Below are 26,032 nucleotides of genomic sequence, written 5' to 3' on the forward strand. Positions count from 1 at the left end.
GATACTAGATGGTATCATCACTCAGCATCCCTCCCTGCTATCATCACTCAGCATCCCCTCCCTGCTATCATAGACACTAGATGGTATCATCACTCAGCATCCCCTCCCTGCTATCATAGACACTAGATGGTATCATCACTCAGCATCCCCTCCCTGCTATCATAGACACTAGATGGTATCATCACTCAGCGTCCCCTCCCTGCTATCATAGACACTAGATGGTATCATCACTCAGCGTCCCCTCCCTGCTATCATAGATACTAGATGGTATCATCACTCAGCGTCCCCTCCCTGCTATCATAGATACTAGATGGTATCATCACTCAGCGTCCCCTCCCTGCTATCATAGACACTAGATGGTATCATCACTCAGCATCCCCTCCCTGCTATCATAGATACTAGATGGTATCATCACTCAGCATCCCCTCCCTGCTATCATAGACACTAGATGGTATCATCACTCAGCATCCCCTCCCTGCTATCATCACTCAGCATCCCCTCCCTGCTATCATAGACACTAGATGGTATCATCACTCAGCATCCCCTCCCTGCTATCATAGACACTAGATGGTATCATCACTCAGCATCCTCCCTGCTATCATAGACACTAGATGGTATCATCACTCAGCATCCCCTCCCTGCTATCATAGACACTAGATGGTATCATCACTCAGCATCCTCCCTGCTATCATAGACACTAGATGGTATCATCACTCAGCATCCCCTCCCTGCTATCATAGATACTAGATGGTATCATCACTCAGCATCCCCTCCCTGCTATCATAGATACTAGATGGTATCATCACTCAGCATCCTCCCTGCTATCATAGACACTAGATGGTATCATCACTCAGCATCCTCCCTGCTATCATAGATACTAGATGGTATCATCACTCAGCGTCCCCTCCCTGCTATCATAGACACTAGATGGTATCATCACTCAGCGTCCCCCTCCCCTGCTATCATAGATACTAGATGGTATCATCACTCAGCGTCCCCTCCCTGCTATCATAGATACTAGATGGTATCATCACTCAGCGTCCCCTCCCTGCTATCATAGACACTAGATGGTATCATCACTCAGCATCCCTCCCTGCTATCATAGATACTAGATGGTATCATCACTCAGCGTCCCCTCCCTGCTATCATAGATACTAGATGGTATCATCACTCAGCGTCCCCTCCCTGCTATCATAGATACTAGATGGTATCATCACTCAGCATCCCCTCCCTGCTATCATAGACACTAGATGGTATCATCACTCAGCATCCCCTCCCTGCTATCATCACTCAGCATCCCCTCCCTGCTATCATAGATACTAGATGGTATCATCACTCAGCATCCCCTCCCTGCTATCATAGATACTAGATGGTATCATCACTCAGCATCCCCTCCCTGCTATCATAGATACTAGATGGTATCATCACTCAGCATCCCCTCCCTGCTATCATAGATACTAGATGGTATCATCACTCAGCATCCCCTCCCTGCTATCATAGATACTAGATGGTATCATCACTCAGCATCCTCCCTGCTATCATAGACACTAGATGGTATCATCACTCAGCATCCTCCCTGCTATCATAGATACTAGATGGTATCATCACTCAGCATCCCCTCCCTGCTATCATAGATACTAGATGGTATCATCACTCAGCATCCCCCCTCCCTGCTATCATAGATACTAGATGGTATCATCACTCAGCATCCCCTCCCTGCTATCATAGATACTAGATGGTATCATCACTCAGCATCCTCCCTGCTATCATAGACACTAGATGGTATCATCACTCAGCATCCCCTCCCTGCTATCATAGATACTAGATGGTATCATCACTCAGCATCCCTCCCTGCTATCATAGATACTAGATGGTATCATCACTCAGCATCCCCTCCCTGCTATCATAGATACTAGATGGTATCATCACTCAGCATCCCCTCCCTGCTATCATAGATACTAGATGGTATCATCACTCAGCATCCTCCCTGCTATCATAGATACTAGATGGTATCATCACTCAGCATCCTCCCTGCTATCATAGATACTAGATGGTATCATCACTCAGCATCCCCTCCCTGCTATCATCACTCAGCGTCCCCTCCCTGCTATCATAGATACTAGATGGTATCATCACTCAGCATCCCTCCCTGCTATCATAGATACTAGATGGTATCATCACTCAGCATCCCCTCCCTGCTATCATAGATACTAGATGGTATCATCACTCAGCATCCCTCCCTGCTATCATAGACACTAGATGGTATCATCACTCAGCATCCCTCCCTGCTATCATAGATACTAGATGGTATCATCACTCAGCATCCCCTCCCTGATGGTATCATCACTCAGCATCCCCTCCCTGCTATCATAGATACTAGATGGTATCATCACTCAGCATCCCCTCCCTGCTATCATAGATACTAGATGGTATCATCACTCAGCATCCCCTCCCTGCTATCATAGACACTAGATGGTATCATCACTCAGCATCCCCTCCCTGCTATCATAGATACTAGATGGTATCATCACTCAGCATCCTCCCTGCTATCATAGATACTAGATGGTATCATCACTCAGCATCCCTCCCTACTATCATAGATACTAGATGGTATCATCACTCAGCATCCCCTCCCTGCTATCATAGATACTAGATGGTATCATCACTCAGCATCCCCTCCCTGCTATCATAGATACTAGATGGTATCATCACTCAGCATCCCCTCCCTACTATCATAGATACTAGATGGTATCATCACTCAGCATCCCCTCCCTGCTATCATAGATACTAGATGGTATCATCACTCAGCATCCCCTCCCTGCTATCATAGATACTAGATGGTATCATCACTCAGCATCCTCCCTGCTATCATAGATACTAGATGGTATCATCACTCAGCATCCCCTCCCTGCTATCATAGACACTAGATGGTATCATCACTCAGCATCCCCTCCCTGCTATCATAGATACTAGATGGTATCATCACTCAGCATCCCCTCCCTACTATCATAGATACTAGATGGTATCATCACTCAGCATCCCCTCCCTGCTATCATAGACACTAGATGGTATCATCACTCAGCATCCCCTCCCTGCTATCATAGATACTAGATGGTATCATCACTCAGCATCCCTCCCTGCTATCATAGATACTAGATGGTATCATCACTCAGCATCCCCTCCCTGCTATCATAGATACTAGATGGTATCATCACTCAGCATCCCCTCCCTGCTATCATAGATACTAGATGGTATCATCACTCAGCATCCCCTCCCTGCTATCATAGATACTAGATGGTATCATCACTCAGCATCCCCTCCCTGCTATCATAGATACTAGATGGTATCATCACTCAGCATCCCCTCCCTGCTATCATAGATACTAGATGGTATCATCACTCAGCATCCCCTCCCTGCTATCATCACTCAGCGTCCCCTCGCCGCCTTGATCTCTCACGTACTGTTCTCCCTCCCGCCTTCTTCTTCCCTCTGTCTCTCTCCCTCCATCTCCTCCCCCCTTCCTCTCCTCCCTGTAGAGCTGCCCAGTTCCTCAGGAAGATGTCAGAACCCTCGTCCATCCAGGAGTCTCAGAACCTCTCCATGTTTCTGGCCAACCACAACAAGATCACTCAGGTAACACACACACCTGGCCAACCACAACAAGATCCCTCAGGTAACACACACACCTGGCCAACCACAACAAGATCCCTCAGGTAACACACACACCTGGCCCAACCACAACAAGATCCCTCAGGTAACACACACACCTGGCCAACCACAACAAGATCCCTCAGGTAACACACACACCTGGCCAACCACAACAAGATCCTCAGTTAACACACACACCTGGCCAACCACAACAAGATCCCTCAGGTAACACACACACCTGGCCAACCACAACAAGATCCTCAGTTAACACACACACCTGGTCAACCACAACAAGATCCTCAGGTAACACACACACCTGGCCAACCACAACAAGATCCCTCAGGTAACACATACACCTGGCCAACCACAACAAGATCCCTCAGGTAACACACACCTGGCCAACCACAACAAGATCCCTCAGGTAACACACACACCTGGCCAACCACAACAAGATCCCTCAGTTAACACACACACCTGGTCAACCACAACAAGATCCCTCAGGTAACACACACACCTGGCCCAACCACAACAAGATCCCTCAGGTAACACACACACCTGGCCAACCACAACAAGATCCCTCAGGTAACACACACACCTGGCCAACCACAACAAGATCCCTCAGGTAAACACACACCTGGCCCAACCACAACAAGATCCTCAGGTAACACACACACCTGGCCCAACCACAACAAGATCCCTCAGGTAACACACACACCTGGCCAACCACAACAAGATCCCTCAGTTAACACACACACCTGGCCAACCACAACAAGATCCCTCAGGTAACACACACACCTGGCCAACCACAACAAGATCCCTCAGGTAACACACACACCTGGCCAACCACAACAAGATCCCTCAGGTAACACACACACCTGGCCCAACCACAACAAGATCCCTCAGGTAACACACACACCTGGCCAACCACAACAAGATCCCTCAGGTAACACACACACCTGGCCAACCACAACAAGATCCCTCAGGTAACACACACACCTGGCCAACCACAACAAGATCCCTCAGGTAACACACACACCTGGCCAACCACAACAAGATCCTCAGGTAAACACACACCTGGCCAACCACAACAAGATCCCTCAGGTAACACACACCTGGCCAACCACAACAAGATCCCTCAGGTAACACACACACCTGGCCAACCACAACAAGATCCCTCAGGTAACACACACACCTGGCCAACCACAACAAGATCCCTCAGGTAACACACACACCTGGCCAACCACAACAAGATCCCTCAGGTAACACACACACCTGGCCAACCACAACAAGATCCCACAGGTAACACACACACCTGGCCCAACCACAACAAGATCCCTCAGGTAACACACACACCTGGCCAACCACAACAAGATCCCTCAGGTAACACACACACCTGGCCAACCACAACAAGATCCCTCAGGTAACACACACACCTGGCCAACCACAACAAGATCCCTCAGGTAACACACACACCTGGCCAACCACAACAAGATCCCTCAGGTAACACACACACCTGGCCAACCACAACAAGATCCCTCAGGTAACACACACACCTGGCCAACCACAACAAGATCCCTCAGGTAACACACACACCTGGCCAACCACAACAAGATCCCTCAGGTAACACACACACCTGGCCAACCACAACAAGATCCCTCAGGTAACACACACACCTGGCCACCACAACAAGATCCCTCAGGTAACATACATACCTGGCCAACCACAACAAGATCCTCAGGTAACACACACACCTGGCCCAACCACAACAAGATCCCTCAGGTAACACACACACCTGGCCAACCACAACAAGATCCTCAGGTAACACACACACCTGGCCAACCACAACAAGATCCCTCAGGTAACACACACACCTGGCCAACCACAACAAGATCCCTCAGGTAACACACACACCTGGCCCAACCACAACAAGATCCCTCAGGTAACACACACACCTGGCCCAACCACAACAAGATCCCTCAGGTAACACACACACCTGGCCAACCACGACAAGATCCCTCAGGTAACACACACACCTGGCCAACCACAACAAGATCCCTCAGGTAACACACACAGCTTTGAGGAAACGCACTGGGCCGACGAACATACTATTGTCCCATCATTCTCTGTTCATCTCCAACGATTTGATTTGTTGAATCGTCACCCAGCAGGTTTCAGCTGTTGGTGTTTCCTCTCTAAAACAACAGTTAAACATCTCTCTCTGTCTCTGCAGTTAAACATCTCTCTCTGTCTCTGCAGTTAAACATCTCTCTCTGTCTCTGCAGTTAAACATCTCTCTCTGTCTCTGCAGTTAAACATCTCTCTCTGTCTCTGCAGTTAAACATCTCTCTCTGTCTCTGCAGTTAAACATCTCTCTCTGTCTCTGCAGTTAAACATCTCTCTCTGTCTCTGCAGTTAAACATCTCTCTCTGTCTCTGCAGTTAAACATCTCTCTCTGTCTCTGCAGTTAAACATCTCTCTCTGTCTCTGCAGTTAAACATCTCTCTCTGTCTCTGCAGTTAAACATCTCTCTCTGTCTCTGCAGTTAAACATCTCTCTCTGTCTCTGCAGTTAAACATCTCTCTCTGTCTCTGCAGTTAAACATCTCTCTCTGTCTCTGCAGTTAAACATCTCTCTCTGTCTCTGCAGTTAAACATCTCTCTCTGTCTCTGCAGTTAAACATCTCTGTCTCTGCAGTTAAACATCTCTCTGTCTCTGCAGTTAAACATCTCTCTCTGTCTCTGCAGTTAAACATCTCTGTCTCTGCAGTTAAACATCTGTCTCTGCAGTTAAACATCTCTCTGTCTCTGCAGTTAAACATCTCTCTCTGTCTCTGCAGTTAAACATCTCTCTCTGTCTCTGCAGTTAAACATCTCTCTCTGTCTCTGCAGTTAAACATCTCTCTCTGTCTCTGCAGTTAAACATCTCTCTCTGTCTCTGCAGTTAAACATCTCTCTCTGTCTCTGCAGTTAAACATCTCTCTCTGTCTCTGCAGTTAAACATCTCTCTCTGTCTCTGCAGTTAAACATCTCTCTCTGTCTCTGCAGTTAAACATCTCTCTCTGTCTCTGCAGTTAAACATCTCTCTCTGTCTCTGCAGTTAAACATCTCTCTCTGCAGTTAAACATCTCTCTCTGCAGTTAAACATCTCTCTCTGCAGTTAAACATCTCTCTCTGCAGTTAAACATCTCTCTCTGCAGTTAAACATCTCTCTCTGCAGTTAAACATCTCTCTCTGCAGTTAAACATCTCTCTCTGCAGTTAAACATCTCTCTCTGCAGTTAAACATCTCTCTCTGCAGTTAAACATCTCTCTCTGCAGTTAAACATCTCTCTCTGCAGTTAAACATCTCTCTCTGCAGTTAAACATCTCTCTCTGCAGTTAAACATCTCTCTCTGCAGTTAAACATCTCTCTCTGTCTCTGCAGTTAAACATCTCTCTCTGTCTCTGCAGTTAAACATCTCTCTCTGTCTCCAGTCTCTGCAGCAGCAGTTGGAGGTGATTAACGGCCACGATGAGCTGCTGGCTGACATAGTCAACCTGTGTGTTGATTACTATGAGAACAGGATGTACCTGACCCCCAACGAGAAACACATGCTGCTCAAGGTACGCTACCGTCTGGCTGGCAGGCTCCGAACATGGCCTCCTATTCCCTATATACTGTCTGGCTGGCAGGCTCCGAACATAGCCTCCTATTCCCTATATACTGTCTGGCTGGCAGGCTCCGAACATGGCCTCATGGACAGCAAGGATGGACAGCAAGGAGTCATCATGTCAGGTAGTCCTGGGGCATGGTCCTAGGGCTCAGGTCCTCCGAGAGAGAGAAAGAAAGAAGGAGAGAATTAGAGAACGCACACTTAGATTCACACAGGACACCGAATAGGACAGGAGAAGTACTCCAGATATAACAAACTGACCCTACCCCCCGACACATAAACTACTGCAGCATAAATACTGGAGGCTGAGACAGGAGGGGTCAGGAGACACTGTGGCCCCATCCGAGGACACCCCCGGACAGGGCCAAACAGGAAGGATATAACCCCACCCACTTTGCCAAAGCACAGCCCCCACACCACTAGAGGGATATCTTCAACCACCAACTTACCATCCTGAGACAAGGCTGAGTATAGCCCACAAAGATCTCCGCCACGGCACAACCCAAGGGGGGGCGCCAACCCAGACAGGAAGATCACATCAGTGACTCAACCCAATCAAGTGACGTAGCCCTCCTAGTGACGGTATGAAAGAGCCCTAATAAGCCAGTGACTCAGCCCCTGTAATAGGGTTAGAGGCAGAGAATCCCAGTGGAAAGAGGGGAACCGGCCAGGCAGAGACAGCAAGGGCGGTTCGTTGCTCCAGAGCCTTTCCGTTCACCTTCCCACTCCTGGGCCAGACTACCCCTAATCATATGGCCCACTGAAGAGATGAGTCTTCAGTAAGGACTTAAAGGTTGAGACCGAGTTTGCGTCTCTGACATGGGTAGGCAGACCGTTCCATAAAAATGGAGCTCTATAGGAGAAAGCCCTGCCTCCAGCTGTTTGCTTAGAAATTCTAGGGACAATTAGGAGGCCTGTGTCTTGTGACCGTAGCGTACGTGTAGGTATGTACGGCAGGACCAAATCAGAGAGATAGGTAGGAGTAAGCCCATGTAATGCTTTGTAGGTTAGCAGTAAAACCTTGAAATCAGCCCTTGCTTTGACAGGAAGCCAGTGTAGAGAGGCTAGCACTGGAGTAATATGATCAAATGTTTTGGTTCTAGTCAGGATTCTAGCAGCCGTATTTAGCACTAACTGAAGTTTATTTAGTGCTTTATCCGGGTAGCCGGAAAGTAGAGCATTGCAGTAGTCTAACCTAGAAGTGACAAAAGCATGGATTAATTTTTCTGCATCATTTTTGGACAGAAAGTTTCTGATTTTTGCAATATTACGTAGATGGAAAAAAGCTGTCCTCGAAATGGTCTTGATATGTTCTTCAAAAGAGAGATCAGGATCCAGAGTAATGCCGAGGTCCTTCACAGTTTTATTTGAGACGACTGTACAACCATTAAGATTAATTGTCAGATTCAACAGAAGGTCTCTTTGTTTCTTGGGACCTAGAACAAGCATCTCTGTTTTGTCCGAGTTTAATAGTAGAAAGTTTGCAGCCATCCACTTCCTTATGTCTGGAACACATGCTTCTAGCGAGGGCAATTTTGGGGCTTCACCATGTTTCATTGAAATGTACAGCTGTGTGTCATCCGCATAGCAGTGAAAGTTAACATTATGTTTCCGAATGACATCCCCAAGAGGTAAAATATATAGTGAAAACAATAGTGGTCCTAAAACGGAACCTTGAGGAACACCGAAATTTACAGTTGATTTGTCAGAGGACAAACCATTCACAGAGACAAACTGATATCTTTCCGAAAGATAAGATCTAAACCAGGCCAGAACATGTCCGTGTAGACCAATTTGGGTTTCCAATCTCTCCAAAAGAATGTGGTGATCGATGGTATCAAAAGCTGCACTAAGGTCTAGGAGCACGAGGACAGATGCAGAGCCTCGGTCCGATGCCATTAAAATGTCATTTACCATCTTCACAAGTGCCGTCTCAGTGCTATGATGGGGTCTAAAACCAGACAGAAGCATTTTGTATACATTGTAAGTCTTCAGGAAGGCAGTGAGTTGCTGCGCAACAGCCTTCTCTAAAATTTTTGAGAGGAATGGAAGATTCGATATAGGCCGATAGTTTTTTATGTTTTCTGGGTCAAGGTTTGGCTTTTTCAAGAGAGGCTTTATTACTGCCACTTTTAGTGAGTTTGGTTCACATCCGGTGGATAGAGAGCCGTTTATTATGTTCAACATAGGAGGGCCAAGTTTAGTCTGTACCTGTCTGTTATCTCTAGGTGATGGGGTTTGGTCTGTACCTGATGGATGGCAGTAACAGCAACATCTACAAAATGGACGCCAAGAAGAGGATCAACCTGACAAAGATTGACAAGTTCTTCAAGGTGAGCAGTAGGAGAGACATGTTGCTGTGGGTGTTGTCAGTGTGTGTCTAAACCAAGGCTGACCTTTCACCCTCAATCAACATTGAACATCTCATCGTTTTTATGTCTGTGTGTGTTCATAAACTGTCTGTGAATTAGGGGTACATGGGCCTTATTGTCTGTGTAGTGAATTAGGGGTACATGGGCCTTACTGTCTGTGTAGTGAATTAGGGGTACATGGGCCTTACTGTCTGTGTAGTGAATTGGGGGTACATGGGCCTTACTGTCTGTGTAGTGAATTGGGGGTACATGGGCCTTACTGTCTGTGTAGTGAATTGGGGGTACATGGGCCTTATTGTCTGTGTAGTGAATTAGGGGTACATGGGCCTTACTGTCTGTGTAGTGAATTGGGGGTACATGGGCCTTACTGTCTGTGTAGTGAATTGGGGGTACATGGGCCTTATTGTCTGTAGTGAATTAGGGGTACATGGGCCTTATTGTCTGTAGTGAATTAGGGGTACATGGGCCTTACTGTCTGTGTAGTGAATTGGGGGTACATGGGCCTTACTGTCTGTGTAGTGAATTGGGGGTACATGGGCCTTACTGTCTGTGTAGTGAATTGGGGGTACATGGGCCTTATTGTCTGTAGTGAATTAGGGGTACATGGGCCTTATTGTCTGTAGTGAATTAGGGGTACATGGGCCTTACTGTCTGTGTAGTGAATTGGGGGTACATGGGCCTTACTGTCTGTGTAGTGAATTGGGGGTACGTGGGCCTTATTGTCTGTAGTGAATTAGGGGTACATGGGCCTTATTGTCTGTCGTGAATTAGGGGTACATGGGCCTTATTGTCTGTAGTGAATTAGGGGTACATGGGCCTTACTGTCTGTGTAGTGAATTGGGGGTACATGGGCCTTATTGTCTGTGTAGTGAATTAGGGGTACATGGGCCTTATTGTCTGTGTAGTGAATTAGGGGTACATGGGCCTTATTGTCTGTGTAGTGAATTAGGGGTACATGGGCCTTACTGTCTGTGTAGTGAATTAGGGGTACATGGGCCTTATTGTCTGTGTAGTGAATTAGGGGTACATGGGCCTTATTGTCTGTGTAGTGAATTAGGGGTACATGGGCCTTATTGTCTGTGTAGTGAATTAGGGGTACATGGGCCTTATTGTCTGTGTAGTGAATTAGGGGTACATGGGCCTTATTGTCTGTGTAGTGAATTAGGGGTACATGGGCCTTATTGTCTGTAGTGAATTAGGGGTACATGGGCCTTATTGTCTGTGTAGTGAATTAGGGGTACATGGGCCTTATTGTCTGGTCTTCATGTATCTGAAATGGCTCTGATTAACTGACTGGTCTTCATGGCTCTGACTAACTGACTGGTCTTCATGGCTCTGACTAACTGACTGGTCTTCATGGCTCTGACTAACTGACTGGTCTTCATGGCTCTGACTAACTGACTGGTCTTCATGGCTCTGACTAACTGACTGGTCTTCATGGCTCTGACTAACTGACTGGTCTTCATGGCTCTGACTAACTGACTGGTCTTCATGGCTCTGACTAACTGACTGGTCTTCATGGCTCTGACTAACTGACTGGTCTTCATGTATCTGACTAACTGACTGGTCTTCATGGCTCTGACTAACTGACTGGTCTTCATGGCTCTGACTAACTGACTGGTCTTCATGGCTCTGACTAACTGACCGGTCTTCATGGCTCTGACTAACTGACCGGTCTTCATGGCTCTGACTAACTGACCGGTCTTCATGGCTCTGACTAACTGACTGGTCTTCATGGCTCTGACTAACTGACTGGTCTTCATGGCTCTGACTAACTGACCGGTCTTCATGGCTCTGACTAACTGACCGGTCTTCATGGCTCTGACTAACTGACCGGTCTTCATGGCTCTGACTAACTGACTGGTCTTCATGGCTCTGACTAACTGACTGGTCTTCATGGCTCTGACTAACTGACTGGTCTTCATGGCTCTGACTAACTGACTGGTCTTCATGGCTCTGACTAACTGACTGGTCTTCATGGCTCTGACTAACTGACTGGTCTTCATGGCTCTGACTAACTGACTGGTCTTCATGGCTCTGACTAACTGACTGGTCTTCATGGCTCTGACTAACTGACTGGTCTTCATGGCTCTGACTAACTGACTGGTCTTCATGGCTCTGACTAACTGACTGGTCTTCATGGCTCTGACTAACTGACTGGTCTTCATGGCTCTGACTAACTGACTGGTCTTCATGGCTCTGACTAACTGACTGGTCTTCATGTCTCTGTCCCCAACAGCAACTGCAGGTGGTGCCTCTGTTTGGTGACATGCAGATTGAGCTGTCCAGGTACATCAAGACCAGCGCACACTTTGAAGAGAACAAGAACAGGTGAGGCCTTTTCTCTCTCTCTCTCTTTCTCTTTCTCTTTCTCTCCCTCTCTACTCTCTACTCTCTCTCTCTCTCTTTCTCTCTCTCTCTTTATCTCTCTTTCTCTCTCTCTCTCTCTCTCTCTCTTTATCTCTTTCTCTCCTCTCTCTCCTCCATCCACCTCGTCTCGTCTCTCTCCTCTCTCCTCCATCCACCTCGTCTCACCTCTCTCTCCTCTCTTCTCCATCCACCTCATCTCACCTCTCTCTCCTCTCTCCTCCATCCACCTCGTCTCACCTCTCTCTCCTCTCTTCTCCATCCACCTCATCTCACCTCTCTCTCCTCTCTTCTCCATCCACCTCATCTCACCTCTCTCTCCTCTCTTCTCCATCCACCTCGTCTCGTCTCTCTCCTCTCTCCTCCATCCACCTCGTCTCACCTCTCTCTCCTCTCTTCTCCATCCACCTCGTCTCACCTCTCTCTCCTCTCTCCTCCATCCACCTCGTCTCACATCTCTCTCCTCTCTCCTCCATCCACCTCGTCTCTCCTCTCTCCTCTCTCCTCCATCCACCTCGTCTCACCTCTCTCTCCTCCATCCACCTCGTCTCACCTCTCTCTCCTCCATCCACCTCGTCTCACCTCTCTCTCCTCTCTCCTCCATCCACCTCGTCTCACCTCTCTCTCCTCTCTCCTCCATCCACCTCGTCTCACCTCTCTCTCCTCTCTCCTCCATCCACCTCGTCTCACCTCTCTCTCCTCTCTCCTCCATCCACCTCGTCTCACCTCTCTCTCCTCTCTCCTCCATCCACCTCGTCTCACCTCTCTCTCCTCTCTCCTCCATCCACCTCGTCTCACCTCTCTCTCCTCTCTCCTCCATCCACCTCGTCTCACCTCTCTCTCCTCTCTCCTCCATCCACCTCGTCTCACCTCTCTCTCCTCCCCGTTCCCAGGTGGTCATGTACCTCAACAGGCAGCAGTCCTCAGTATAATATCTGTGAGCAGATGGTTCAGATCAGGGAAGACCACATGAGGTTCATCTCTGAGCTGGCTCGCTACAGCAACAGTGAGGTGAGCACCTAGCAACACACCTTGCCCTGTCTGGGTCTGTTAACCTGTTATGTCCTAATAAAGATGTCTCTCTAGGTGGAGACCAGGGTCTGTTCTGTCCTAATGAAGATGTCTCTCTCTAGGTGGAGACCAGGGTCTGTTATGTCCTAATAAAAATGTCTCTCTAGGTGGAGACCAGGGTCTGTTATATCCTAATAAAGATGTCTCTCTCTAGGTGGAGACCAGGGTCTGTTATGTCCTAATAAAGATGTCTCTCTCTAGGTGGAGACCAGGGTCTGTTATGTCCTAATGAAGATGTCTCTCTAGGTGGAGACCAGGGTCTGTTCTGTCCTAATGAAGATGTCTCTCTAGGTGGAGACCAGGGTCTGTTCTGTCCTAATAAAGATGTCTCTCTCTAGGTGGTGACGGGGTCCGGTCGTCAGGAGGCCCACAAGACAGACCATGAGTACAGGAAGCTGTTTGACCTGTCTCTGCAGGGGATGCAGCTACTGTCCCAGTGGAGCGCACACGTCATGGAAGTGGTGAGTGACCCCTGACCTCGGACCCATCCAGGGTTACGGTTGGCACTAAAACAACACGACACGACAGAATAAATGAACTGGGTTCATGCAGCCTGATCTCACTAAAGCTATAATATAGAGCAGTGTCCTTGTAGTAAGCTGAAGATGTTTAAATACTTAATGTTATGAAAGCAGGTTTTCTAACACGGTGAGGATGATGATGATGACTCTTCCTCCTGCAGTACTCGTGGAAGCTGGTCCATCCAACAGATAAGTACTCGAACAAGGAGTGTCCTGACAACGCGGAGGAGTATGAACGAGCTACACGATACAACTACACCAGCGAGGAGAAGTTCTCCCTGGTAGAGGTCAGTCAGCCTAACTCCTCTTTAGTGTCTCTGACTAACCTGTCTCTAATTAACCTGTGTGAGGTGTCTCTAACTTACCTGTCTCTAATTAACCTGTCTCTAATTAACCTGTCTCTAGGTGTGTCTCTAATTAACCTGTCTCTAATTTACCTGTGTGAGGTGTGTCTCTAACTTACCTGTCTCTAATTAACCTGTCTCTAATTAACCTGTCTCTAATTAACCTGTCTCTAGGTGTGTCTCTAATTAACCTGTCTCTAGGTGTGTCTCTAATTAACCTGTCTCTAATTAACCTGTCTCTAATTAACCTGTCTCTAATTTACCTGTGTGAGGTGTGTCTCTAACTTACCTGTCTCTAATTAACCTGTCTCTAGGTTTGTCTCTAATTATCATGTGTCTAGATGTGTCTCTAGCTGACCTGTCTCTAGCTAACCTGTCTCTAGCTAACCTGTCTCTAGGTCTGTCTCTAGCTAACCTGTCTCTAGGTCTGTCTCTAGCTAACCTGTCTCTAGGTCTGTCTCTAATTAACCTGTGTGAGGTGTGTCTCTAACTAACCTGTCTCTAGGTGTGTTAGAGACTAACTGACCTGTCTCTAGGTGTGTTAGAGACTAACTGACCTGTCTCTAGGTGTGTTAGAGACTAACTGACCTGTCACTAGGTGTGTTAGAGACTAACTGACCTGTCTCTAGGTGTGTTAGAGACTAACTGACCTGTCTCTAGGTGTGTTAGAGACTAACTGACCTCTCTCTAGGTGTGTTAGAGACTAACTGACCTCTCTCTAGGTGTGTTAGAGACTAACTGACCTGTCTCTAGGTGTGTTAGAGACTAACTGACCTGTCTCTAGGTGTGTTAGAGACTAACTGACCTGTCTCTGGGTGTGTTAGAGACTAACTGACCTGTCTCTGGGTGTGTTAGAGACTAACTGACCTGTCTCTAGGTGTGTTAGAGACTAACTGACCTGTCTCTAGGTGTGTTAGAGACTAACTGACCTGTCTCTAGGTGTGTTAGAGACTAACTGACCTGTCTCTAGGTGTGTTAGAGACTAACTGACCTGTCTCTGGGTGTGTTAGAGACTAACTGACCTGTCTCTAGGTGTGTTAGACTAACTAACCTGTCTCTAGGTGTGTTAGACTAACTAACCTGTCTCTAGGTGTGTTAGACTAACTAACCTGTCTCTAGGTGTGTTAGACTAACTAACCTGTCTCTAGGTGTGTTAGAGACTAACTGACCTGTCTCTAGGAGACTAACTAACCTGTCTCTAGGTGTGTTAGACTAACTAACCTGTCTCTAGGAGACTAACTAACCTGTCTCTAGGTGTGTTAGAGACTAACTGACCTGTCTCTAGGTGTGTTAGAGACTAACTAACCGTGAGGTGGTCTTTCCCTCCAGGTGATGGCCATGATAAAGGGTTTACAGGTCCTGATGGGTCGTATGGAGTCGGTGTTTAACCACGCTATCCGCCACACCATCTACTCGGCCCTGCAGGACTTCGCCCAGCTCACCCTGAGAGACCCGCTACGGCAGGCCATCAAGAAGAAGAAGAACGTGGTGCAGAGGTACTACAGAGCGCACACACACACACACACACACACACACACGCACACACACACGCTCAGTCACTCTGATGTACTGATCAACATGTTTCTCTCCCCAGTGTCCTGCAGGCCATCAGGAAGACCATCTGTGATTGGGAGGCAGGACATGAGCCCCACAATGACCCTGCCCTGCGAGGAGAGAAAGACCCCAAGGGAGGCTTTGACATCAAGGTTCCTCGCCGCGCCGTCGGCCCCTCCAGCACACAGGTCTGTCTGAGCCCCCTCTCTCAGCACCCTGGGTCTCTCCCCCTCTCTCTCTCAGCACCCTGGGTCTCTCCCCCTCTCTCTCTCAGCACCCTGGGTCTCTCCCCCTCTCTCTCTCAGCACCCTGGGTCTCTCCCCCTCTCTCTCAGCACCCTGGGTCTCTCCCCTCTCTCTCTCAGCACCCTCTGTTCTCTCTCTCTCAGCACCCTCTGTTCTCTCTCTCAGCACCCTCTGTTCTCTCTCTCAGCACCCTCTGTTCTCTCTCTCTCAGCACCCTCTGTTCTCTCTCTCTCAGCACCCTCTGTTCTCTCTCTCTCAGCACCCTCGGTCTCTCTCTCAGCACCCTCGGTCTCTCTCTCAGCACCCTCTCAGCACCCTCTGTTCTCTCTCTCTCAGCATCCTGGGTCTCTCCCCCTCGGTCTCTCCCCCTCGGTCTCTCCCCCTCTCTCTCAGCACCCTGGGTCTCTCCCCCTCTCTCTCTCAGCACCCTGGGTCTCTCCCCCTCTCTCTCTCAGCACCCTCTGTTCTCTCTCTCTCAGCACCCTCTGTTCTCTCTCTCTCAGCACCCTCTGTTCTCTCTCTCTCAGCACCCTCTGTTCACTCTCTCAGCACCCTCTGTTCTCTCTCTCTCAGCACCCTCTGTTCTCTCTCTCTCAGCACCCTGGGTCTCTCCCCCTCGGTCTCTCCCCCTCGGTCTCTCCCCCTCGGTCTCTCCCCCTCGGTCTCTCCCCCTCTCTCTCAGCACCCTGGGTCTCTCTCTCTCAGCACCCTCTGTTCTCTCTCTCTCAGCACCCTCTGTTCTCTCTCTCTCAGCACCCTCTGTTCTCTCTCTCTCAGCACCCTCTGTTCTCTCTCTCTCAGCACCCTCTGTTCTCTCTCTCTCAGCACCCTCTGTTCTCTCTCTCTCAGCACCCTCTGTTCTCTCTCTCTCAGCACCCTCTGTTCTCTCTCTCTCAGCACCCTCTGTTCTCTCTCTCTCAGCACCCTCGGTCTCTCTCTCTCAGCACCCTCTGTTCTCTCTCTCTCAGCACCCTCTGTTCTCTCTCTCTCAGCACCCTCGGTCTCTCTCTCTCAGCACCCTCTGTTCTCTCTCTCAGCACCCTCTGTTCTCTCTCTCTCAGCACCCTCTGTTCTCTCTCTCAGCACCCTCTGTTCTCTCTCTCAGCACCCTCTGTTCTCTCTCTCTCAGCACCCTCTGTTCTCTCTCTCTCAGCACCCTCTGTTCTCTCTCTCTCAGCACCCTCTGTTCTCTCTCTCTCAGCACCCTCGGCCTCTCTCTCTCTCAGCACCCTCGGCCTCTCTCTCTCTCAGCACCCTCGGCCTCTCTCTCTCTCTCAGCACCCTCGGCCTCTCTCTCTCTCTCAGCACCCTCGGCCTCTCTCTCTTAGCACCCTCGGCCTCTCTCTCTCAGCACTCTCGGCCTCTCTCTCTCAGCACCCTCGGCCTCTCTCTCTCAGCACCCTCGGCCTCTCTCTCTCAGCACCTCGGTCTCTCTCTCAGCACCCTCGGTGTCTCTCTCTCAGCACCCTCGGCCTCTCTCTCAGCACCCTCGGCCTCTCTCTCAGCACCCTCGGCCTCTCTCTCAGCACCCTCGGTCTCTCTCTCAGCACCCTCGGCCTCTCTCTCTCAGCACCCTCGGCCTCTCTCTCTCAGCACCCTCGGCCTCTCTCTCTCAGCACCCTCGGCCTCTCTCTCTCAGCACCCCTGGTCTCTCTCTCTCAGCACCCCTGGTCTCTCTCTCAGCACCCTCGGCCTCTCTCTCTCTCTCAGCACCCTCGGGTCTCTCTCTCAGCACCCTCGGCCTCTCTCTCTCTCAGCACCCTCGGTCTCTCTCTCAGCACCCTCGGTCTCTCTCTCAGCACCCTCGGCCTCTCTCTCTCTCTCTCTCAGCACCCTCGGTCTCTCTCTCAGCACCCTCGGCCTCTCTCTCTCTCTCTCTCTCTCAGCACCCTCGGCCTCTCTCTCTCTCTCAGCACCCTCGGGTCTCTCTCAGCACATGGTTTCAGGATGGATCTTAGTAGTGAGAAACACAACATGGTGTGCCTGTTCCAGTATCTCTGCAACGTCTGGCCTCCTGGGCTTTTCGTTTAATGTCCTCTCCTCCTCCTCCTCCTCCTCCTCCTCCTCCTCCTCCTCCTCCTCTGTAGCTGTACATGGTTCGTACCATGCTGGAGTCTCTGATAGCTGATAAGAGTGGTTCTAAGAAGACTCTCCGCAGCTGTCTGGAGGGACCCACCATCATGGATATGGAGAAGTTCCACAGAGAGTCCTTCTTCTATACTCACCTGCTCAACTTCAGCGGTAAGGAGTTTACAGAACCATCCTGCTCTGTCTCTCCCTGTTCCCTCTCTACCCCTAATCCTCCGTCTGTCCCCCCCTAACCCTCCGTCTGTCCCCCTAACCCTCCGTCTGTCCCCCTAACCCTCCGTTTGTCCCCCCTAACCCTCCGTCTGTCCCCTAACCCTCCGTTTGTCCCCTTTAACCCTCCGTTTGTCCCCTAACCCTCCGTTTGTCCCCCTAACCCTCCGTTTGTCCCCCTAACCCTCCGTCTGTCTCCCTAACCCTCCGTTTGCCCCCTAACCCTCCGTTTGTCCCTTTAACCCTCCGTCTGTCCCCTAACCCTCCGTTTGCCCCCTAACCCTCCGTTTGTCCCCTAACCCTCCGTTTGTCCCCTAACCCTCCGTTTGTCCCCTTTAACCTTCCGTTTGTCCCCTTTAACCCTTCGTTTGTCCCCCTAACCCTCCGTTTGTCCCTCTAACCCTTCCGTTCTGTCCCCTAACCCTCCGTCTGTCCCCTAACCCTCCGTTTGTCCCCCTAACCCTCCGTCTGTCCCCCTAACCCTCCGTTTGTCCCCTAACCCTCCGTTTGCCCCCTAACCCTTCCGTTTGCCCTCTAACCCTCCGTTTGTCCTCTTTAATCCCTTCCGTTTGTCCCCTAACCTCCGTTTGTCCCTTTAACCCTCCGTCTGTCCCCTAACCCTCCGTTTGTCCCCCTAACCCTCCGTCTGTCCCCCCCTAACCCTCCGTCTGTCCCCCCCTAACCCTCCGTCTGTCCCCCTAACCCTCCGTCTGTCCCCCCCTAACCCTCCGTTTGTCTCTTTAACCCTTCCGTTTGTCCCCTTTAACCCTCCGTTTGTCCCCTAACCCTCCGTTTGTCCCCTAACCCTCCGTTTGTCCCCCTAACCCTCCGTTTGCCCCTCTAACCCTCCGTTTGTCCCCTAACCCTCCGTTTGTCCCCCTTTAACCCTCCGTTTGTCCTCTAACCCTCCGTCTGTCCCTTTAACCCTCCGTTTGTCCCCTTAACCCTCCGTTTGTCCCCTAACCCTCCGTTTCCCCCTAACCCTCCGTTTATCCTCTCTAACCCCTGTCCCCTCCCTAACCCTCTGTCCCCTCTCTAACCCCCTGTCCCTCCCTAACCCTCTGTCCCCCCTAACTCTCCGTCTGCCCCTCTCTAACCCCCTGTCCCCCCCCCTAACCCTCTGTCCCCTAACAGAGACCCTACAGCAGTGCTGTGACCTGTCTCAGCTGTGGTTCAGAGAGTTCTTCCTGGAGCTGACCATGGGGCGCAGGATCCAGTTCCCCATCGAAATGTCCATGCCCTGGATCCTCACAGACCACATACTGGAGACCAAGGAGGCCTCTATGATGGAGTAAGGAGCACACACACACACACACACACACACACACACACACACACACACACACACACACACACACACAGAGTCGTCCATCCAGAGCCAGTCTCATGAAGTGTCTGTCCCCCAGGTATGTGCTGTATCCTCTGGACCTCTATAATGACAGTGCCCACTACGCCCTGACCAAGTTCAAGAAGCAGTTCCTCTACGATGAGATAGAAGCAGAGGTATGTAGTTCACCGTTAGACTAGTGCCCACTACGCCCTGACCAAGTTCAAGAAGCAGTTCCTCTACGATGAGATAGAAGCAGAGGTATGTAGTTCACCGTTAGACTAGTGCCCACTACGCCCTGACCAAGTTCAAGAAGCAGTTCCTCTACGATGAGATAGAAGCAGAGGTATGTAGTTCACCGTTAGACTAGTGCCCACTACGCCCTGACCAGGTTCAAGAAGCAGTTCCTCTACGATGAGATAGAAGCAGAGGTATGTAGTTCACCGTTAGACTAGTGCCCACTACGCCCTGACCAGGTTCAAGAAGCAGTTCCTCTACGATGAGATAGAAGCAGAGGTATGTAGTTCACCGTTAGACTAGTGCCCACTACGCCCTGACCAAGTTCAAGAAGCAGTTCCTCTACGATGAGATAGAAGCAGAGGTATGTAGTTCACCGTTAGACTAGTGCCCACTACGCCCTGACCAAGTTCAAGAAGCAGTTCCTCTACGATGAGATAGAAGCAGAGGTATGTAGTTCACCGTTAGACTAGTCATCACTACAGCAGAGGTAACTAGTGATCACTACAGCAGAGGTAACTAGTGATCACTACAGCAGAGGTAACTAGTGATCACTACAGCAGAGGTAACTAGTGATCACTACAGCGGAGGTAACTAGTGATCACTACAGCGGAGGTAACTAGTGATCACTACAGCGGAGGTAACTAGTGATCACTACAGCAGAGGTAACTAGTGATCACTACAGCAGAGGTAACTAGTGATCACTACAGCAGAGGTAACTAGTGATCACTACAGCAGAGGTAACTAGTGATCACTACAGCAGAGGTAACTAGTGATCACTACAGCGGAGGTAACTAGTGATCACTACAGCAGAGGTAACTAGTGATCACTACAGCAGAGGTAACTAGTCATCACTACAGCAGAGGTAACTAGTCATCACTACAGCAGAGGTAACTAGTGATCACTACAGCAGAGGTAACTAGTGATCACTACAGCAGAGGTAACTAGTGATCACTACAGCAGAGGTAACTAGTGATCACTACAGCAGAGGTAACTAGTGATCACTACAGCAGAGGTAACTAGTGATCACTACAGCAGAGGTAACTAGTGATCACTACAGCAGAGGTAACTAGTGATCACTACAGCAGAGGTAACTAGTGATCACTACAGCAGAGGTAACTAGTCATCACTACAGCAGAGGTAACTAGTCATGTACTAGTAACATTAGATGTCGATTTGAATGGAAATACAGCCTCCTGCCAGGCCAACAATCACTGACCCAAATTACATCCCCTTACCTCAGGTCAACCTTGATGATGACTGATAATGTACTTCCTCTCTGACATCCTCTGCAGGTCAACCTTGATGATGACTGATAATGTACTTCCTCTCTGACATCCTCTGCAGGTCAACCTTGATGATGACTGATACTGTACTTCCTCTCTGACATCCTCTGCAGGTCAACCTTGATGATGACTGATAATGTACTTCCTCTCTGACATCCTCTGCAGGTCAACCTTGATGATGACTGATACTGTACTTCCTCTATGATATCCTCTGCAGGTCAACCTGTGTTGTGATGATGACTGATACTGTACTTCCTCTCTGACATCCTCTGCAGGTCAACCTTGATGATGACTGATACTGTACTTCCTCTATGATATCCTCTGCAGGTCAACCTGTGTTGTGATGATGACTGATACTGTACTTCCTCTCTGACATCCTCTGCAGGTCAACCTGTGATGATGATGACTGATACTGTACTTCCTCTGACATCCTCTGCAGGTCAACCTGTGTTGTGATGATGACTGATACTGTACTTCCTCTCTGACATCCTCTGCAGGTCAACCTGTGTTGTGATGATGACTGATACTGTACTTCCTCTGACATCCTCTGCAGGTCAACCTGTGTTGTGATGATGACTGATACTGTACTTCCTCTGACATCCTCTGCAGGTCAACCTGTGTTGTGATGATGACTGATACTGTACTTCCTCTCTGACATCCTCTACAGGTCAACCTGTGTTGTGATGATGACTGATACTGTACTTCCTCTCTGACATCCTCTACAGGTCAACCTGTGTTGTGATGATGACTGATACTGTACTTCCTCTCTGACATCCTCTGCAGGTCAACCTGTGTTGTGATGATGACTGATACTGTACTTCCTCTCTGACATCCTCTACAGGTCAACCTGTGTTGTGGTGATGACTGATACTGTACTTCCTCTCTGACATCCTCTACAGGTCAACCTGTGTTGTGATGATGACTGATACTGTACTTCCTCTCTGACATCCTCTACAGGTCAACCTGTGTTGTGGTGATGACTGATACTGTACTTCCTCTCTGACATCCTCTGCAGGTCAACCTGTGTTGTGATGACTGATACTGTACTTCCTCTCTGACATCCTCTACAGGTCAACCTGTGTTGTGGTGATGACTGATACTGTACTTCCTCTCTGACATCCTCTGCAGGTCAACCTGTGTTGTGATGATGACTGATACTGTACTTCCTCTATGACATCCTCTACAGGTCAACCTGTGTTGTGATGATGACTGATACTGTACTTCCTCTCTGACATCCTCTGCAGGTCAACCTGTGTTGATGACTGATACTGTACTTCCTCTCTGACATCCTCTACAGGTCAACCTGTGTTGTGATGATGACTGATACTGTACTTCCTCTCTGACATCCTCTACAGGTCAACCTGTGTTGTGATGATGACTGATACTGTACTTCCTCTCTGACATCCTCTGCAGGTCAACCTGTGTTGATGACTGATACTGTACTTCCTCTCTGACATCCTCTGCAGGTCAACCTGTGTTGTGATGATGACTGATACTGTACTTCCTCTGATATCCTCTACAGGTCAACCTGTGTTGTGATGATGACTGATACTGTACTTCCTCTCTGACATCCTCTACAGGTCAACCTGTGTTGTGATGATGACTGATGCTGTACTTCCTCTCTGACATCCTCTGCAGGTCAACCTGTGTTGTGATGATGACTGATACTGTACTTCCTCTCTGACATCCTCTGCAGGTCAACCTGTGTTGTGATGATGACTGATACTGTACTTCCTCTCTGACATCCTCTACAGGTCAACCTGTGTTGTGATGATGACTGATACTGTACTTCCTCTCTGATATCCTCTGCAGGTCAACCTGTGTTGTGATGATGACTGATACTGTACTTCCTCTCTGACATCCTCTGCAGGTCAACCTGTGTTGTGATGATGACTGATACTGTACTTCCTCTCTGACATCCTCTACAGGTCAACCTGTGTTGTGATGATGACTGATACTGTACTTCCTCTCTGACATCCTCTACAGGTCAACCTGTGTTGTGATGATGACTGATACTGTACTTCCTCTGACATCCTCTGCAGGTCAACCTGTGTTGATGACTGATACTGTACTTCCTCTCTGACATCCTCTGCAGGTCAACCTGTGTTGTGATGATGACTGATACTGTACTTCCTCTCTGACATCCTCTGCAGGTCAACCTGTGTTGTGATGATGACTGATACTGTACTTCCTCTCTGACATCCTCTGCAGGTCAACCTGTGTTGTGATGATGACTGATACTGTACTTCCTCTCTGATATCCTCTGCAGGTCAACCTGTGTTGTGATGATGACTGATACTGTACTTCCTCTCTGACATCCTCTGCAGGTCAACCTGTGTTGTGATGACTGATACTGTACTTCCTCTCTGATATCCTCTGCAGGTCAACCTGTGTTGTGATGATGACTGATACTGTACTTCCTCTCTGACATCCTCTGCAGGTCAACCTGTGTTGTGATGATGACTGATACTGTACTTCCTCTCTGACATCCTCTGCAGGTCAACCTGTGTTGTGATGATGACTGATACTGTACTTCCTCTCTGATATCCTCTGCAGGTCAACCTGTGTTGTGATGATGACTGATACTGTACTTCCTCTCTGATATCCTCTGCAGGTCAACCTGTGTTTTGATCAGTTTGTCTACAAGCTGGCTGATCAGATATTTGCCTACTACAAGATTCTAGCTGGAAGGTACGTTACATTTCTGTTGTCATTTTGTATTTTCAGTTGATTTACCCTGGTGTTACCCTGGTGTTACCCTGCCTGGTGTTACCCTGCCTGGTGTTACCCTGGTGTTACCCTGCCTGGTGTTACCCTGCCTGGTGTTACCCTGGTGTTACCCTGCCTGGTGTTACCCTGGTGTTACCCTGCCTGGTGTTACCCTGCCTGGTGTTACCCTGGTGTTACCCTGGTTTTACCCTGGTGTTACCCTGCCTGGTGTTACCCTGCCTGGTGTTACCCTGGTGTTACCCTGGTGTTACCCTGCCTGGTGTTACCCTGCCTGGTGTTACCCTGCCTGGTGTTACCCTGCCTGGTGTTACCCTGGTGTTACCCTGCCTGGTGTTACCCTGGTGTTACCCTGCCTGGTGTTACCCTGCCTGGTGTTACCCTGGTGTTACCCTGGTTTTACCCTGGTGTTACCCTGCCTGGTGTTACCCTGCCTGGTGTTACCCTGGTGTTACCCTGCCTGGTGTTACCCTGGTGTTACCCTGGTGTTACCCTGCCTGGTGTTACCCTGCCTGGTGTTACCCTGCCTGGTGTTACCCTGGTGTTACCCTGCCTGGTGTTACCCTGGTGTTACCCTGCCTGGTGTTACCCTGGTGTTACCCTGGTGTTACCCTGCCTGGTGTTACCCTGCCTGGTGTTACCCTGGTGTTACCCTGCCTGGTGTTATCCAGGTGTTACCCTGGTGTTACCCTGGTGTTACCGTGGTGTTACCGTGGTGTTATCCTGGTGTTACCCTGGTGTTACCCTGCCTGGTGTTACCCTGCCTGGTGTTACCCTGCCTGGTGTTACCCTGCCTGGTGTTATCCAGGTGTTACCCTGGTGTTACCCTGCCTGGTGTTACCCTGGTGTTACCCTGGTGTTACCCTGCCTGGTGTTACCCTGCCTGGTGTTACCCTGCCTGGTGTTACCCTGGTGTTATCCTGCCTGGTGTTACCCTGGTGTTACCCTGCCTGGTGTTACCCTGGTGTTACCCTGCCTGGTGTTACCCTGCCTGGTGTTACCCTGGTGTTACCCAGGTGTTACCCTGCCTGGTGTTACCCTGCCTGGTGTTACCCTGGTGTTACCCTGCCTGGTGTTACCCTGGTGTTACCCAGGTGTTACCCTGGTGTTACCCTGGTGTTACCCTGCCTGGTGTTACCCTGGTGTTACCCTGCCTGGTGTTACCCTGGTGTTACCCTGCCTGGTGTTACCCTGCCTGGTGTTACCCTGGTGTTACCCTGCCTGGTGTTACCCTGCCTGGTGTTACCCTGGTGTTACCCTGCCTGGTGTTACCCTGCCTGGTGTTACCCTGGTGTTACCCTGGTGTTACTCTGCCTGGTGTTACCCTGCCTGGTGTTACCCTGGTGTTACCCTGCCTGGTGTTACCCTGCCTGGTGTTACCCTGCCTGGTGTTACCCTGCCTGGTGTTACCCTGCCTGGTGTTACCCTGGTGTTACCCTGCCTGGTGTTACCCTGCCTGGTGTTACCCTGGTGGTTTGGGGTATTCCTTGCTTAATGACGGGTGTGTAATGGGGGTGCTCCGGGTGGCAGAAATAATAGCATGAAGTATAGTGTTTATGAAGTACATATCGTGGAACATCAAAGGGACTAACTACCCTGGTCAACTGTTGTTTTGGACAGTGTTTATGCTCTAACTACCCTGGTCAACTGTTGTTTTGGACAGTGTTTATGCTCTAACTACCCTGGTCAACTGTTGTTTTGGACAGTGTTTATGCACTAACTACCCTGGTCAACTGTTGTTTTGGACAGTGTTTATGCACTAACTACCCTGGTCAACTGTTGTTTTGGACAGTGTTTATGCTCTAACTACCCTGGTCAACTGTTGTTTTGGACAGTGTTTATGCACTAACTACCCTGGTCAACTGTTGTTTTGGACAGTGTTTATGCTCTAACTACCCTGGTCAACTGTTGTTTTGGACAGTGTTTATGCTCTAACTACCCTGGTCAACTGTTGTTTTGGACAGTGTTTATGCACTAACTACCCTGGTCAACTGTTGTTTTGGACAGTGTTTATGCTCTAACTACCCTGGTCACCTGTTGTTTTGGACAGTGTTTATGCTCTAACTACCCTGGTCAACTGTTGTTTTGGACAGTGTTTATGCTCTAACTACCCTGGTCAACTGTTGTTTTGGACAGTGTTTATGCACTAACTACCCTGGTCAACTGTTGTTTTGGACAGTGTTTATGCACTAACTACCCTGGTCAACTGTTTTGGACAGTGTTTATGCACTAACTACCCTGGTCAACTGTTGTTTTGGACAGTGTTTATGCACTAACTACCCTGGTCAACTGTTGTTTTGGACAGTGTTTATGCTCTAACTACCCTGGTCAACTGTTGTTTTGGACAGTGTTTATGCACTAACTACCCTGGTCACCTGTTGTTT

The 26,032-nt window shown here is 49.3% G+C and overlaps 1 protein-coding gene across 9 annotated transcripts in view; it reads left to right on the forward strand.

Moving 5' to 3' along the window:
* Positions 1-26,032, forward strand: part of LOC127908694 (cytoplasmic FMR1-interacting protein 1 homolog) — a 109,958-nt gene that overhangs the window by 40,244 nt on the left and 43,682 nt on the right. For all 9 annotated transcript variants that reach the window (XM_052467740.1, XM_052467743.1, XM_052467748.1 and 6 more), the window contains 13 exons: positions 3,537-3,633; positions 7,121-7,249; positions 9,528-9,632; positions 11,911-12,002; positions 12,932-13,049; positions 13,448-13,570; positions 13,792-13,917; positions 15,304-15,470; positions 15,569-15,716; positions 17,861-18,014; positions 19,206-19,362; positions 19,478-19,574; positions 23,536-23,612. In XM_052467740.1, coding sequence (XP_052323700.1) covers positions 3,537-3,633; positions 7,121-7,249; positions 9,528-9,632; positions 11,911-12,002; positions 12,932-13,049; positions 13,448-13,570; positions 13,792-13,917; positions 15,304-15,470; positions 15,569-15,716; positions 17,861-18,014; positions 19,206-19,362; positions 19,478-19,574; positions 23,536-23,612 — 1,590 coding nt within the window. The remainder of the gene's footprint in view (positions 1-3,536; positions 3,634-7,120; positions 7,250-9,527; positions 9,633-11,910; positions 12,003-12,931; positions 13,050-13,447; positions 13,571-13,791; positions 13,918-15,303; positions 15,471-15,568; positions 15,717-17,860; positions 18,015-19,205; positions 19,363-19,477; positions 19,575-23,535; positions 23,613-26,032) is intronic.

Source organism: Oncorhynchus keta, chromosome 1 (assembly GCF_023373465.1).
Source record: "Oncorhynchus keta strain PuntledgeMale-10-30-2019 chromosome 1, Oket_V2, whole genome shotgun sequence".
In the NCBI taxonomy this organism is placed as follows: domain Eukaryota; kingdom Metazoa; phylum Chordata; class Actinopteri; order Salmoniformes; family Salmonidae; genus Oncorhynchus; species Oncorhynchus keta.